General features: G+C 37.8%; 1 protein-coding gene across 11 annotated transcripts; it reads right to left on the bottom strand.

Annotated features, from left to right (window-relative positions):
- Positions 1-134: 134 nt before the first annotated feature.
- Positions 135-17,066, bottom strand: NUDT13 (nudix hydrolase 13). 11 transcript variants are annotated; one of them, XM_069572055.1, is made up of 9 exons: positions 16,880-17,029; positions 11,244-11,335; positions 7,704-7,843; positions 6,014-6,148; positions 4,910-5,016; positions 3,594-3,719; positions 3,368-3,479; positions 2,195-2,355; positions 135-1,099 (listed from the first exon to the last, which is right to left on the bottom strand). In XM_069572055.1, the coding sequence occupies exons 2-9, from the start codon at positions 11,324-11,326 to the stop codon at positions 899-901; spliced, it is 1,065 nt and encodes a 354-aa protein (XP_069428156.1). In that variant the 5' UTR covers positions 11,327-11,335; positions 16,880-17,029; the 3' UTR covers positions 135-898. The 11 variants fall into 11 exon arrangements, with proteins under 11 accessions (XP_069428156.1, XP_069428157.1, XP_069428163.1 ...); XM_069572056.1 differs by having other exon boundaries at positions 2,195-2,349; positions 16,880-17,017; XM_069572062.1 differs by lacking the exon at positions 7,704-7,843 and adding an exon at positions 6,311-6,411 and having other exon boundaries at positions 2,195-2,349; positions 16,880-16,970.
- Between the last annotated feature and the right edge of the window lie 537 nt (positions 17,067-17,603).

Genomic DNA, 17,603 nt, shown 5'->3' with positions numbered 1-17,603 from the left:
ATCTGAACAGAGGCTCAGAAATGTACTTCATTTCCTCCAGATCAGTGCTTCTCTCCTGTGATAAGGTACAGAATGGCATATATGAATGACGAGAAATCCTAAATTTAGTTTATTCCATAAAACTCAAGAAATGGTTCATCTTCACTGGTCATTTTATTGCAGTTACAACACTTGGTGTGCAAATGGCTGCAGCCATTTTTAAGTTTAGGAAAACAGGTGTGGCAAGGGATACTCTTTTCCCTGGGTCGCAAACTGAGCAAGTAACAGCAAAAAATGCTTACCCTCTTGAGCCCCACTGGCATGCAGTTACCTCAACAGAACATCACTGTATCTGATTTATTACAGAGCACCTTGAGGAAGACCTTAATTCCTGCTTTCCTGGGATGAAGGACTTAAGGAACTATGACTTTTACTTAACTACTATATATAAAACAATTACCTCTATGCAAATTCAAAAATGTTGTGCTACTTTTTAAAATTCTGTGAACATAAAAAGTAACTCAGTTGAGATCTGCTATATATTTTTAATACTAAGATAAAATTTTAACTGAAATTATACCAGGCACATTTTGGCAGTTAGTATAAATCCAGCATTGATAAGCCATATGCCAGAAGATGTTTGCTTCCACAGTGCAGGAGAAAATGAGTGAACAAAGGGCCTGTATCCAGACTAATCAACTTTTGCTTTGATTGTTGTTATCTGATGGGTTTTGGCACTTTTGATTGCCTGTGGTTAGGAACTTCTGTTAACACTGGCAGATGTGTCCTGCAGTAGGCTCACCGTCTGTTCTGCCTTATGAGGTTGGCCTGGGATGGGCTTTTGTTTATCTGTTGTTCTCTGATGTGCCCCTCTTAGATCATGAGGAGGGAGTTATCTGATCAGGTAGCCTGATCTGAGCTAAGCAGGCAGGGGAGAACAGGTCGGTTTTTCTACCCACTCCTTTATCAGTTGATGGGCAATGGCTAACTTGGGGGGCAACCAGAATGGCACGGCCCCACTCTGTTGTTGATTGGATAGGTTGTTTCTCCTCAGGACTGTGGCCACCTCATCACGACTGAACCAGGCAGCTGCTTCTAGTTCTTTCAAGTTCACCTGGAGCTGAAAGACATAAGGAAAAACAGGATATAAAGTTAGGAGCTACTTAGAGTACAACGGCCAAGGGTGAGAAAATGTTCCAGAACTGAGAAATCTTAGAAGATGGTATCTGGATTCTATTCACTGGGAGATAATATTCTAGATAATGTCCAGAAGCAAAATAACCATAATTAAGGGAAGAGAGTTAAGTATATTTTTTAAATATTAAAACACACACACATTAAAAAAATCATGAAAGTGCAAATAGTAAAGTATTGGGGGTTTCCTAACAGTCTAGTGGTTAGGAATTTGCGCTTTCACTGTTGTGGCCCAAGTTCAGTCCTTGGTCGGGAAACTAAGATCCTGCAAGCCATGCAGTGCAGCCAAAACAAAAAGTGGTTAGCACTGAATATAAGTTATGAATAATATTGTTTCTTTCTGTGCCTAAATGATTATATAACTAAAAAGGAAACATATAAGTGTTACTCTTCTTTGAAAGGTAAGTGTTAATTAATGATAGTCAAAAGCACAGTATCTTCCTTGCAGGAAGCAAAATAATGCAAACTGCATCCACAGTTTATTACAGAAACTGAGATAGGTTAGATATTACTGTATAGAAACCAAAGCACACAATAGGCAGACTTTGGCAAATAGGGAACACAACACAATCTGTTAAGATTTACGAAAGAGCAAGATGAGGTTGGATAAGACAACAACATCTAAGTCCCTTTCAGTCAGAAGTTCCTGTGACTTTATATTATTAATCCCCAACATCCTGACTGACTTGAGCTATAAGACCAATTCTGAAATCAGTCATTAAATTTTATATATTTATTGTGTGCCTACTCAGTGTAAAACATTGTTAATTTCCTGATGATGAAAGGTAAATTGTCTCATGATTGAGATATATATACAAGGAAGAATGGTGGTCATGTTGACATTCCTAATTTTTATGGTGAATTTGTTTATAAGACTGTAAATTGCTTAAAGGTATAAATCATATCTTACACATCTTTGTATAATCTAGACAGTGCTGGACTAGGCAGGTGCTTAGTAAGTAACTATGGACCAGCTCGGATGGGGCAAAGGATATGTCATAAGGAAAGCATCAGAACTTACCTCTGTCTGCCCTGGTTTCACAGTTGCATGACAAGCAATCATGAGTGTGCTGTTAGGAAAGGGCCAATGCTGGGATGCAGAGTAATGCAGTCTGTCCACCTCCAATCCCACCTCTTCTGCAATCTCTCGCCGGACAGTCTCTTCCAGACTTTCACCTATAACTACTCAGATTAATTCAGAACAGCCCTGTAGCAGGAAGGGTGATGCAGATGCCCATTTTTGAAAGGAGCATAAAAGTGACTTCAAAGTCAAGGAAATACTTTTGGGAAAGGCCTAAATCTCTGAGTCTTTACACTAGGAATCAACTCTGGAGTTGGGTATCAAACTGCCAGTTCTTGAACCTGCTATGTTCGTTACACAAAATAAGAGTTGGAAAGGCTACTGCTGTCCTCAGCTTTTCAATAAAATTCGAATGCCACATGTCAGCATTTGCCGATTTTACTGCAATGGGCTGAGAAAAAAACAGCCTGTAAATAAATATTAAATTTTAGTTAATAGAATATTAATATGTATGCTGAAATATTTAGGAGGAAGTGTATTAATGTCTGCAATCTATGCCTCAGAAAATAAGAATGATTAATGGATGGATGGAAGAATGAACAGATTTGTGATAAAATAATTATCGAATTTAGGTGGTGGGTATATAGGTGTTTACAGTATAAATCGTCCATATGCTTATATTTGAAAATTTCCCTATAAAATATTGGAAAATTATAGTGCCAGAAGGTAGTTTTCTTGATAAAATAGGAGAAAATGTGCTTGAGATTCCAAGTACTCTGGCAATAAGAATAAATACGTAACTATTGAACATTCCTGGTGGTCCAGTGGTTGAGAATCCACCTGCCAATTCAGGGGACATGGGTTCAATCCCTGGTTTGAGAAGATTCCACATGCTGCGGGGCAACTAAGTGCCACAACTGCTAAGCCTGCACTCTCGAGCCTGCAAGCTGCAACTACCAAGCCCACCCACCACAGCTACTGAGCTCGTGTGCCCTAGAGTCCTGTTCTGCAACAAGAGAAGCCACCTCAATGAGAAGCCCGGCCACCACAACTAGAGGAAGCTGGAGTATAGCAATGGAGACCCAGTGCAGCCAAAAAAAAAAAAAAGAAATACATATTATTGATAAGCTTTCATTTCCTTCAATGTTATCTGTATATGCCTAAATTCCTTACCTATATCACAAAAACCTGCCAAGGCAGAATACATTCCCTTGGGAAAGGAACTCTGGCGGACAAGCAGGCATCGAGTTCCATCTGACACCAGAGTGATCACCACAGGTGCCACCTAGGAAAAGGGGATGGAAACGTAGGGCTTTAGGGCCCGTTAATGAAACCAAGTAATGGGTAACTAAGGAAAGCCTTTTGGCTTGGATTATCGTACTTTTAAAGCAATGCTTACCTGTGGATAATAGATGATGTTATTGGAAGGGCACACACGCTTGCTGCCAGACACATTCTTCTTGGTGGGCTGCCCACTTCTGCTGCAGAACTGATGAGTGTCATGCCAACGGAGAAGAGCCTGAGCCTAGGAATACAAAGATGGACTTGGCACTGTTTGGAGAGAATGTGGGTTTCATCTGTAATGGTGCTGGGACTACTAATATTGAGAGCAACTCAAAGGGACGTGTCATTCCCTTTCCAGCTCACCTGCTTTAAATGGTTATTAATTATTTAAACTTTAAAGGAAACTCTCTGAACATAGTCCTCTATCATTTTAAGTATGAATTTTTTTAAAAAAAGCATTTTAAATGCATTATGAATTATTTTTTAAAAAAGTATAATAAACACCCATGTACTTATGACACAGCTTAAGAAAACATTTTCTATATAATGGCAACCAACTCCAGTATTCTGACCTGGAGAATTACATGGACAGAAGAGCCAGGCAGGCTACAGTCCATGGGGTTGCAAAGAGTTGGACACGACTGGGTGACTGAACAACAACAACAACAAAATACCTCAATATGTGTACTCCCCAATAAGTCTGGAATTTTTTTGCAAATGAATGTTTAGAGATAGCTCTTTAACTTAAACGGACAATCCAATATTATATAGCAACTGAATTGGTAAAAGAATTTGAAAAAGAATAGATACATGTGTATATATATATATATATATGTGGGTAGATATATACGTATATCTGACTGAAACTGACACAACAGTATTAATCGACTACGCTGTACTGTGCTACGCGAAGTCATTGCCGTCGTGTCCATCTCTTTGCAACCCTAGGGACCGTAGCCTGCCAGGCTCCTCTGTTCATCGGATTCTCCAGGCAATTTGAGTGGGTTGCCATGCCCTCTGCCAGGGGAATCTTCCTGACCCAGGGATTGAGCCCGAGTCTCTTTTGTCTCCTGCGTAAGTAGCTGGGTTCTTTATCACTAGTGCCACCTGGGAAGCCCAACTAAATGGACAGTCAAAAGCCATTTCAGCAAGTGAAATCCAAAGGTGGAGAATAAGTCATTAGGGCAATGTAGAGTAACTTCTCACCATATATATGTCATGCTGTGGGTCACTAAAAATGTTTATAAGGCCTATAGGTCATAGTGCCATAGATGTATACACCCTTAGGAGAAAACGGTACTGACAAAAACAGGGTAAAAGAAGAAACACAGTGTCCTTTCTCCAAAGTCTATGATCTGAAAAAAAGAAATCAAATCTTTCCCAAATACACTACTTCACTAAATTTCCTACAGAACCAAGAAATCAATCTACCGTGGACAGCAAGGAGGCATCCTTCACATTCAGCTCAAAGAGAGCCTTTGTCAGCTTAATGAAAGACCCCTGGAGGGCTGTCTCCATTTCAGCTTTCTGTAAGGAAGCTAAAATATTAGAAAAGAGAATGAAATGAAAATGAAACAAATGTCAGATGTTACCTCGGGGACCTTCTCTAGTATATCTTGTTAGAAGAGTATTTCCCAAACTCACCTAATAAGACTCAACTAGGAAGAATGAAAAAATATTCAAGTTCTCAAGCCCCTACCTGGAGATTCTGAATAGCAGATGAGTGAGGCCTAGAAATTTTTTTTTTTTTAACAAGCACCAGGAAATTCTTATATTCAGGCAGATTTGGGTTGTTTCCCAAGATTTGGGTTGTTTCCCAAGATTTGGGTTGTTTCCCATAGTGTTTCCCAAGATCCTCTCTGGGGCAATAAGGACATTTGGACTAGCCACACACTATCCCTGGAAAAAAGATGAAATGGGACCTCTGAGCCCCTATCTAAACCTCATTCCAGCATCATTGTATTCACAGCTGATACCCTAAAACAGACACAGAAGGACTGATAAGGGCCACAAGCTCTAGCAAACCAGTTCCCAAATGCAAGTCGGAAGACTCAGAGCTACTCCAGGGTAATGTGTTTATTCACCTGCATTGATAAGAGAAATAATAATATCATGAACTTTAAAACATTTCTTTCTTCTTAAGATATATAAAATACATGAAGGTACAGAGAATAATATAACAAACATCTGTGTACCACCATATAGTTGAGAAAGAAAGCATTAAAAAATATCCTTTATTTTATGTAATGATGGTAGTATTTTTTAGTGTTCTTACTTAAATGCTTATGATTGGATGGCTTCACCAACTCAGTGGACACGAGTCTGAGCAAACTCCAGGATATAGCGAAGGACAGGGAAGCCTGGCGTGTTGCAGTCGCAGGAGAGTCGCAAAGAGTCAGACACAACTTAGCGACTGAACAACAACTTAAAAACAGATTGTTTTATATTCTTAACATGTTCTTTGAAATTTTATTATGAAGAGTCCCAAAGCCTAAGAACCACTGGGAAGTGTCCATCAGGAATAATGTTATATACCATTTATGGAAGAAGAGCTATTTAGACCTAGATCCAGAGCAAACCATGCTTCTTGCTGTTCTGAGCATCCAATTAGCACGGAATCTTCTAGTATTTGTGAGTCTTGTCCAAACTTACCCAGGAGCCTTTCCAACTCTAAGAAATGCGAAAGGGGGGAAGAAAACACAGGGTTTTAGTTAAACCACCGGAGCCATACTAGACTTATTAGAAACCATCTACTTCAACTTAAAGAAGGCACACCTGGCTCCCAGTCACTGTGCTGCATGCTAATTAGCTGTGCAATTTTGATCTACTCACTTAAGCTCTGTTGGCTTCCATCAGCAATCTGAAGAGTTTAAAGGAATTCTTTCTGTGTAATCCTGTATTACTCTGATTATATCATGAAAGCGGCATATCCCCTAGTTTTAAAGACACATCATAGTTAACTTACTAAAGCACTGAAAAAAAAAAAAGTGTCATACTTAAAATGGTAGACCAAAGCAGTTCTACAATTTCATCTCCAGAGTATGCTGCTTTTATGGGCCAGGGTAGACTCCTCATCTGAGATCCTGGTCTATAAAGACAAGTGCTGTATTGGGAGAAAATCTGTTCTGTGCCTGAAGGATTCATGGTTATTTGTTCATAATACAAGATTACGTTGCTAACCTCTAAATAATGTTTAGTGCCTTCTGATAAACATCCTCATATACTTATGTACTGCCAGAAACTATCCAAGTATTCCAACATATGCAGTGCATAATCTGGCCCTGGCAGTGTATTTAGAAGTTGGCATATAGCGACACAGGGGCTTCCCAGGTGGCACAAATGGTAAAGAATCTGCCTGCAGTGTAGGAGATGCGGGTTTGATCCCTGGATCGGGAAGATCCCCTGGAGAAGGAAACAGCAACCCACTCCAGTATTCTTGCCTGGAAAATCCCGTGGACAGAGGAGCCTGGTGAGCTACAGTCCATGGGGTTGCAAAAGGGTTGGCCAAAACTCAGCGACTAAGCAACAACATCTAGTGACATCATGTAAAACTGAAAGGTAGCATCTTGAATGCCAATTCCTAATGGCTTAGATATCTCTAGTTATATACCTTAAAAGCAAATTATATGATATGTACTTATTAATATATCAGTAATTATATGTAAAATTATTCTATTTATATAAAACATTATATCTCAAAGCAAGTTAATCCATGTTTAACTTTGACCCTTCTAAGAATAAATTAAGTCATGATACACATCTTAAACAGTTGTGCACACATGCTAAGTCTCTTCAGTCATGTCTGACTCTTCGTGACCCTGTGGACTGTAGCCTGCGAGGCTCCTCTGGCCATGGGATTCTCCAGGCAAGAATACTGGAGTGGGTTGCCATGCCCTCCTCCAGGGGATCTTTCTGACCCAGGGATCGAACCTGGATATCCTACATTGGTAGGCAGGTTCTTTACCACTGAGCAACCTGGGAGGTCCATACCATCACCAAAAATTATCCAACTGGGCAATTCAGTTCATATACTAAATAATTAATTGGTCAAAGCATTTGGAAAAAATCTGGACTCTAAAGTTGGAGGATTCTTCTCAGGGATCTAACATGGACTGAATTCTGTTCAGTGGCCACAGGCTGGTCTACTTTGCTGGCCTACTTTCAGTTCAGTTCAGTTCAGTCGCTCAGTCGTGTCCGACCCTCTGCGACCCCATGTTGGGCTTACCTAATAGGCTATACTGGGGGGCCAGGTATTGATGTTCTGATTTCTGAAGCAAAGGAGCCAAGTTATGAAAGAGGTAAAATGCTCCTGTCTGCTGGGCTTTTTTACATGCATCATCATCTTCTTTCAGTTCAAATAAATACCTGTGTTTTGGAAATAATCAAACCATTACAAAACCATCCTTAGCTTCCTGTACAACGTTCGTCTTTGAGAATTATGTCCCTGCATTGCTCTCCTACCACAGTTATTTCTCTTTTTTTATTTACATCCTAAACTGCTTTAAAAAAGGATATGACTCTGGGAGATCATTCCCTCCTTTGTCCTACTGTATACCTTGCTGATACTTCTGTGACTGCACTAACATGGTTCTATTTGTTAATCTGTCTCCTCTAAGATTGAAATCTTCTTAAGGGCAGGCAGGGTCTGTTTCAGTTATGTATCTTGAGTAATTAGCATATTGAATGGCTCAAATTCAATAAATATTTGACTTGAACTTCAACAGTAAATAGTTACTGAATTGAACCTCAAGGTACTCTGCCAATATGCTGTGAGGCAAGAATTTACATGCAGTGGAGCGAAAGGAAAATAAGTACAGTGATAAAACATCCACCACAGAGTACCTGGAGATGGGAGCAGACTTTATTATTGCAGACAAGGGGCAAACATATACCTTCAGAAACCCCTTTTCAACCTAGGGATGATAAAATTTTTATCTTAAATGCAGTCTTATTTCAAGCATCTATTCTCCCAACTGTATGCCATTAGCTCCTTATCTCTACTAAAGGGACCACTGATGAAAGTGAAGCCATATTTGACATTTATTTAATAAGTAAAATTTTCAGTAGCCAGAATTAAACTGTAGAAAAAAGAGCATCCTATAATTAGTTTCTCAAAAAAAAAAGAAAAGGAATGCAGCAAGTTCTGTACCTTCATTAAAGATGGCCTGAGTCTATCCTTTCAAGAGCCTCAGGAATCAGGGCAAAGTCTATGGGATTTGGGGAGGGCTGAATGTGGACTCCCCTTCTGGGGCCTTAGGGATAATGATTTTTGTATTGTTTTGTTTGTTTGTTTGGCTGTGCCATATGGCTTGCAGGATGTCAGTTCCCCAGCCAGGGACTGAACCTGGGCCACAGCAGCATAAGCCCATGATCCTAACCACTAAGCCACCAGGGAACTCCCAGCATAATGATTTTGACTGTTGAAATCCCTAAGACAGACTCTCAGGTATACAGTACATTTTGTCCCTTAAAGTGGGAAATACAGTTAACAGATATTTTCTGTAGAATCTGGGAGCTTTTGTAACACCAGTAGCATTAGCTCCACATGAAACTACAAAGCAAAATGATAAACATGCCCCAGTGGTATCTTTAGAAACCTATTTTTGACTGTATGATAAAAGCGATTGCAATGAGCTCTTTGTAAACAGAAGACAAAAGGAACCTGAGATTTTAATACTCAAGATATTTTTATAGTTATTGTGAGTGACTATAATCTCCTGGGACAAAGACTCAGTGTATTTCAAAGGAGAGACAGGTGCCACTCAGACATTACTAAATATTAATATAAACAAAAGAACATACACTGGTGCCTTTGTAAAAAAGCAGTAAGAGTTGTACAACCTGTGCTTTATCCTAATGACCATAAAAAGCAAAACATCTACAAAAATAACTAGGTTAAGGTCTTAAATCCAGGGTCTCATTGCAGCTGGAACTGAGATCCAAAAACTTATATTCTTCTTGATTGGAACACGTTTCTTAGAAATGCATTTTCTTAAAAAAAAAAAAAAAGAAATGCATTTTCTTGTTGTACACCTGAAACATTGTAAATTAACTATATTTCAATAAAAACTAAGTTATAAGGATATATTGTACAGCACAGGGAATATAGCCAACATTTTATAATAAGTTTAAACAGAATATAACCTATAAAAATTTTGAATTATTGTGTTAAACACCTAAAACATATAATAAATCAACTATGCCTCAATAATCAGTCACTTGATAATGCATTTTCTCCTTTTAAGTATAACAATATGGAAACCACAACACACTAAGATTAACAAACTTCAACTGTTGTTTTCTTGTTATAAAAGTTGACAAATAGTCATTCTACTGAAATTAGAATATGCAGTTACCAATTTTTTTAAAAAAGGGAAATCATCGAGAATCTCACCACTCAGAGATGATCACTGTTTATCCCTTGGAATTCTCCAAACTATGTATTAATATTATCCATTTATACATATACAATAAATTGTACAATAAATACTTTTAGACTCTATCTACTAATTTGTAGCCTTCTTTTCTTAAACATTAACATTTTCACACCATATTCTTCACTGACAAAATTTTATTTTACTTATGATTATTATTCATTTTCAATATATTTAATCACCTTGACACTCATTTTTTTAGACTAGTCAGTAATTCTGTTATTGTTCTCAGGGTCTCAGCCTGAGAACTGTAAATAATTCAAATGTCAATATCTAAAACAAGTATTGCAATTTTGTTTTCTCACTCTTGCTCGTATAAGATAATACATGGTTGTATGCTTTTAAATTTTGGACTGGGCACTCATGTATGGGAGAGCTTTCAACATGAAAAGCTCTGGTTGTGAGTGTATCACTCCAGAGGGGTTTTACACTTGCTTCTGCAGGTCTACAAATGCTACTTAAATTCTTTTCATAGGTTGGGAATTTGGAACTACACCACATAGATGGTGCAAATTTATACCCCAAAATTGTATGACAGCAGGCTAGTGATTTCAAATTCACAGATTTTACACTTGCTCAGACTGATGACAAAGAGGTCCTTTTTCATCTTCCTGTACTGCTGTGCTGGGAGGGATTGGGGGCAGGAGGAGAAGGGGACGACCGAGGATGAGATGGCTGGATGGCATCATGGACTCGGTGGACGTGAGTCTGAGTGGACTCTGGGAGTTGGTGGTAATGGACAGGGAGGCCTGGTGTGCTGCGATTCATGGGGTCTCAAAGAGTCGGATATGACTGAGCGACTGAACTGAACTGAACTGAACTGTACTGCTGTAGATACTTTTTTCCAGACTGCCTCTCACTGAGGTTTGTTCTTGGGCGAAGGAGTTTGGGAATCGTAGTAGGCAGGGAATGGAGTTACCTACCTTATTTTCAGCAACATTAATGAACTATTATTCAATATAGTTTTAATTCCATCATAACGGCTGTATCATAATTTAATTTCTCCCTTACTGTTCATTCATCCATTCAACAATATTTCAGTGCTTACTATGTGGCAGATACTAGGGTTCTATGCATGAGAGGTACCATAGTGGAAAAGACTATAATTACCTTAAAAAAAGAACATATTTAAGTATGTCAGATACTTTAGATATTATTGGAAATTTAGTTTAGAAATTCTCTAATTATATATAATTTGCATTGAACATCTTTACATGTAAATCTTAATCATATATCCGTAAGCCCCAATATATAATTTTGAGATCTTTATATTTTGTAATTTTAATGGACCAAAGATAGAAAAATCAGAGCTCAGTTTGGTCAAAACTTACCGTGTCTTAGTGACATAGGTTGACAGCAGCCTATAACACCAAAAAAATTTTCTCCTGACAGCAGTTCCACAATACAGGGACATTGTCAGTTCCTTAGGAGAAAAAGGAATTAAAAGAAAAAAAAAGAGCATGCAATTTGAAGTAATGAATCACCAAGAGGGTTATACTTTAAGCCAGAAAAGGATCACTATTTAATATTAAGAAAAGATAAACTGAATAGAAGTCATGATCTGGCTTCTAAATTACATCTCTACTGCTAACTAGCTGTGAGATGTCAACTTTTCAGAGCGTGCCTGCTCAGTTGCTCAGTCATGTCTGACTCTTTGAGACCCTATGGACTGTAGCCCGCCAAGCTCCTCTCTCCATGGAAGTTCCCAGGCAAGAATACTGAAATGGGTTGCCATTTTCTACTCCAGGGGAACTTCCTGACCCAGGAATCGAACCCGAGTCTCCTGTGTCTACCGCATTGGCAGGTGGATTCTGTGCCACCTGGAAAATCCCAACTTTTCAGTACCTCTTTCGTACCTACAAAATTAAAACCTGTTCTGCCTAGCTAATAGGTCGTGAGAAATAGGTAACTGTCCACTAAAAACCTTGGGGTCCTGCTTCCATGTTGCGGAGTTCTTGCTGGGTGGTACTTGCCAAGCCAAGGCCTACATTTCTCTCCTCCTCTGTTTCTTTGATGGGATCAAAATTAGGTCTAAACAGTATAATGTTACTGAAAGTGATGTGTATCTCTTCTAGGCTGGCACAGTTAAGTATGGGTTTGCCTTCTCCATCATTTCCCCATCTGCTTGGATGACTTCAAAATGGCAGAGCCATTAGATGGAGGAGCCTGGATCCCTGAATCACTGCTGCTGCTGCTGCTGCTGCTGCTAAGTCGCTTCAGTCGTGTCCGACTCTGTGCGACCCCACAGACGGCAGCCCACCAGGTTCCCCTGTCCCTAGGATTCTCCAGGCAAGAACACTGGAGTGGGTTGCCGTTTCCCTCTCCAATGCATGAAAGTGAAAAGTGAAAGTGAAGTCGCTAAGTCTCTTAAGTCGTGTCCGACTCTTAGCGATCCCATGGACTGCATCCTACCAGGCTCCTCCGGCCCATGGGGTTTTCCAGGCAAGATTACTGGACTGGGGTGCCATCACCTTCTCCACCCTGAACCACTACGTGGAGAAATGCCATCCACCAAGCAAAGACTCCCCAAGAGTAAGATATAAGCTTCTACTATATTAAGGCACTGAAATTCTGAAGTTGGTTACAGCAGGTAGCATTACACTAATAGACCAAATAAGCCTAGGACTGTCTCCAGACTAATGTAGCCAAATTTCTCAGCATATGTGAAAAATGAAGTCCCTGTGAAAATGAAGAAGAATCTTATAGATAAGAAAAATATAAAAACACAAGCATTAGGAAAACATTTCAAAAGGCAGCTATGCAAACCCACATGAATCTAAGATATTTCTTATTTTTTAGTCTTTTTGTGAGAGGAAAAATAACTCTATATCTTAAGAATCTATTCTGTAGAAAGGGACGTCTTTTAAATTGTATATCAGTAAGTTTTTTATTCTCCATGAAGACTACAGTTCACATTAGCAATAAAAAAGTCAAGAAATAGAAAATCAGTATAGTTAAATAACCAAACACCCTTTTATTTATTTATTTATTTTTAAAATTTATCCAAACACCCTTTTAACTCTGTCCAAGGGAAGCAAGTTTTGACACTAAATCACCAAGGAATGTCTAAAGTTTAGGCCTACTTCTCAGTTGCATAATTATGAATCACTGATGACTAATCCTTGGACAGCTTTGCCTATAATCTATATCCTAGCCAAGGGTAAAATATATTTAGTAAGCAACATTCAACAAAATATTTATTGAGTACTGACTTTATGCAGGCTTTCTGAGGGGACACAATAATGTACAGGATAAAAATCCTGCCCTCTTGCAGGAGAGAGAAAGCAAATATTATAGCTTTCACAGATGGCAGAATGTGACATGTGGGTTACAAAGTATTCCAGGAGAATATTAAAAGTATAGTCTCTAGTTTAATAACACAAAGACTGGTGTGATATCCTGGAGGAAATGAATTTAAAGTTAATATTTCTATCTCAGGTCCAACTCTGAGAATGTTATTGATATGCTATTTTTAGAGGGAAATTTTGAAATATCTATTAAATGGTGAAAGTAAGCACCCTTCCCCTGCAATTCCACTTTTAAGAATTTATCGTAGGAAGAAAAGGATACATATAAGACGTTAATTGAAAATTATGATAAAATGGAATAACACAGAGCTGTAAAAACAAACAGATAAGATAACAATATGACAAAACATTTGTAGTAACAGAGAAAGATATTCAGAATATATTATTAAGAAAACCAAAGAGTAGTTGGTTGGTTTAGCATTATCTAATTAATTTGTAAAGAAAAGGATATATATATATACAGGCCAGTAGAATTAATTAGATATGTATTTTTTTTATTTTAAAAATGACTAGAAATCCACTTGCCAAGCTATTAATGGTGACTAATTTGAGAGAGTGATATGGAGATAGGGATTAAAAAGGGTACTCATAATTTTTACTTTTTACATTTCTGCACTTAAAAGAGTTTTTTAACCAAGTGTTCATATTTCTTGTACGTTCCCAGGACTAACTTCACTGGGAAGCTTTCTACAGGCCACTGTTCCCAGTAGCACTGCATCACATTCCCTGAGAGTCATGGGGAATTTCTTCGGTGAGTTCTTTGAATTCCTTTGGTGATACTGTAAGAGCTGTTTGTAGTTATGACTACCAGCTAATCTGTGTGGCCCACTGTGCTTTGCTAAATGTAATGCTCACTAAATTAACCTTAGCCAACTGTGGATTTACATGGCCTGCTGACTCATAAGTTAATGATCTCAGAGCTGGTAAAAGACATATTAAAGTTCCTCATGTAGTTTTAAAAAAGAATTTAAAATTTAAAAAATAAAAAAATAAATAAATAAAAAAAGCAATGATTTTTTAAAGATAAAAAAAAAAAAATAAAAATAAAAATAAAAAAGAATTGATAATCAAGAGGAAGACATAATTTAACTGAGAATTGTACCTTCATTGGTATAGTCATAAATCTAGTAAAGATTAAGTCTAATACCTTTTTGAAATGGCTCCTTTTTATACATATAAAAAGCAGTGTAGACTATTTAAACAGAGAAAATTATTTCCTTTAAATTCAACTTTAATTGTATTTCTCTCTTTCAAATATATAATTTAAATTAGCAAATTAATGCTATATTACAGGACATACAGAAAACAGAATTGTGAGAACACCCATATTATCACCACCTTAATATAATTTATATACTAGTCTTCTGCACATATGACCTTTACATATTTGTAATCAGTAAACATTTTTTCAATTTGCTTTCACGAAGCATGTCATAAGCAGTTTTCCATCTTTTCCTGTAAGTTTTACCTATTCTATTTATTTTTGGCTGTGTAGTATTACACCAAGCAGACTTCTATCCTTACTTGCTATATATTCCCCTAATTTTAGACATTTAGGTGGCTCTGATTTTAAATTACCAGAAATAAAAGACTACTAAATACCTCTGTACTGATATTTTCTGATTACCTCTTTAAAGTAAGGTCTCCAACATAGAACTACTGGGCCAAAATTTGTTTTAAAATCATATGGTTCTAGATTGCTACACTTACAAAGTTTGATAACATCCGGTTAAAAAAAACAACTTTATATTTCATTGATCACTACTGAGATTCAAAGTGTTCAGATTTTTAACAATACTAGCTCCCCTTTTGTAAAGTGTCAGTTTGATTTCCTGTGCTTAGTTATTTATTGTGCCTTTACTCTACTTTTGCCCAGTCTAATTTTTCAAATATTATAGGATATTTACAGCATTTTCCACAATATGATCACTGAAATGCATTGTAGGAACCACTGGTGTACTGCTTTTCTCTGGGAAACTGTCATTCAAACTGAACCTCAGCACACACACACAAAAGACTCTTAACAGTCAAGAGGCTATGTGAGATTACTTTTTGGATAAAAATAAAATTTCCGATGGCCCTATATTATTTATAAATCTAATACAGGAAAAATTTTGCCACTGCTTTTCTGAAATGGTTTGTGATTTCCACTTTTGGGGTCTTTGGTGTGATGTATTATTCAAAATGTATTGACCCAAGGGCTCACACTTGGTAAACATACTGGTCTACAGCTAGAAAACATGCTGCATATGAAACACATCCGGTTGCTCAATTGCCCCATTAGGAACAGGATAGTTGTTTTTGTTTGAATTGGCAACTATTATTATACTTTATGCCAAATCACGCACTGGAGATAAAAATGCACTATTCATAAAATTAGTCTTAGAAGAAAATATTAGCACCCTTATTTTACTTTAGATGACAAGCCCAGGCCTGCCTTCTGTTTTGTTTACAGTGCAAAGGCATATCTCCTCCAAAGCAAGAAAGGGACAGGGCAGTCAGACTTGGACTGCAGAGACTCAGACTTTTTTCCTGGCTCTCTCACTGACTGAATTTGTGATCTGGAGTTGTCACCTAACTTGTTGGGGAGCTTGGTTTCTGTCTCATTTTTCATAGAGGAAGGAAAGGGAGAAAAGAGATCTAAAGTGTATTATTACTGTGTCAGATATTATTACCTAATTCTCAGCTCTAATAGTCTATAAAATCCTTAAGGACTGGGATTGTATCTCCCTATCTACAGCATCTAGTACAGTCCCTATCACAGAAAAAACCACAATATACTGAATGAAAAAATGAATTTATTCCATTTTATAAGAGAGGAAGGTAAAACTTTGAGAGGTTAACCAATCTGAGATACAATCTAGAGAGCAATAGATGAAAACTCAGGGCTATCTGGCTCCAAAGGTCATGTTTTGATCAGAAATACATGAGGAAGCACCTTCCAACATTCATGGACTATTTAAGTTTTAAAAAGTATAATTTTTTTAAAGTACTTTTAAAAGTAACTTTTTAAAAAAGACTGATACAGATAAAAGTTAATATTTTTTTTGACTAAAAACTATTAAATAATGATGAGGCAAGGCCCTTAAGTGGAACAATTTCTCTGAACCTCCTATAATAAAGGATTCATATACACTTCTCATCCTGTTCATCTTAACGGAAGAAAGATTCATTTAGAAAGCACTATAACATGACAAAAAAGTCCACCCCTAATCTCTGTGATTACTTCTACTAAGAAGAGGCCAGGTTCAGTAGTGTTTGAGAGAGTCCTTTTCAGGGAGTCTGACTTTTGATGATTGTGGACCTCAGTGGGATGGGAAACATGCAGAATGGAGGAGCCACTGGGAAACACATTTCAAGCTCTCAGTGACCAGCTTTGTGGTTGGCTTTCTAAAAAATAAGTGTTCCTCCCTTAATTCAAAATAATTCAGACAATGCAGAGAAGTTAACAAATTCCATTTTTAAACAACTCTCCAAAAAAGTATCAGAAAATTATTAGCTGGAGTTAATCTGACAGCTCCAATAATTTATGATGCATAACTATGGTTTCTGCAAGAAGGAAGAGAATCTGACAGATTTTTTCAAGTTCTGGTTCTGTCTCTTCATAAAATCTTTCTTTCACTTAGAATCTGAATATGTTTCTCTTCCACTGTACTTACTCTGAATTCTCTTAGGGGTGCCTTCCTAGGCCTCAAGAATCCGAACAACCAGGGAACTCCAAGTCTTCCTGGGAAGTTGGACTCTTTCCTCAAAGAATGATTGCTGCCTTTGACACACTTCCCAGGATCCTCCTTGAGATGCACTCTGGGAAATGTAGTTCAATCCTCATGCCTGCTTACTAAGCTCTCCAAAGTTAACCACGATTGTCAAATGCATGCTTCTGCCACACTTCCCAGAGTCCTCTTAGGATGCATTCTGGGAATTGTAGTTCAATCCCCAGGCATGCTGCTATGCCCTCAAACTACATAGTCAACCATGGTGGTCAAAAGCATGATCTTCTAAGATCTAAATTCATTACCAGGAGGACTACTCCGGTAGTTCTAGTATTAGATCCGTGAAAGTAGAAGTGTTAGTTGCTCAGTCCAACTCTTTGTGACCCCACGGACTGTAGCCTGCCAGGCTCCTCTGTCCATGGAATTCTCCGGACAAGAATACTGGAGTGGGTAGCCATTCCCTTCTCCAAGTGATCGTCCCAACCCATTGTAGGAAGATTCTTTACTGTCTGAACCACCAGGGAAGCCCATTAGATCCATTTTTCAATAAAAAATATAGTCTTTACACCCATCCTTCTACATAGAACAGGGCTTTCCTGGTGACTCAGATGGTAAATGAAAATTTCTATCTCTGTGTAACTTACATTCTAGAGAAAGAAACAAGTAAATA

This window comes from Ovis canadensis, chromosome 25 (assembly GCF_042477335.2).
Source record: "Ovis canadensis isolate MfBH-ARS-UI-01 breed Bighorn chromosome 25, ARS-UI_OviCan_v2, whole genome shotgun sequence".
Lineage (NCBI taxonomy): Eukaryota > Metazoa > Chordata > Mammalia > Artiodactyla > Bovidae > Ovis > Ovis canadensis.
The sequence above is the reverse complement of the archived record's forward strand: the minus strand, read 5'-3'. Positions and strand labels throughout refer to the sequence as shown.

Bases quoted from the DNA above. Each gene is read 5' to 3' on its own strand.
- NUDT13 (XM_069572055.1), bottom strand. From the start codon at position 11,326: ATGTCCCTGTATTGTGGAACTGCTGTCAGGAGAAAATTTTTTTGGTGT. The intron at 3,720-4,909 runs GTAGATTGATTT...TTGTATTCCTAG, and splicing joins ATGCCTCCTTGCTGTCCACG to GCTCAGGCTCTTCTCCGTTG. The intron at 2,356-3,367 runs GTAAGGAATTTA...TAATCTGAGTAG, and splicing joins GGCAGGTTTTTGTGATATAG to TTATAGGTGAAAGTCTGGAA.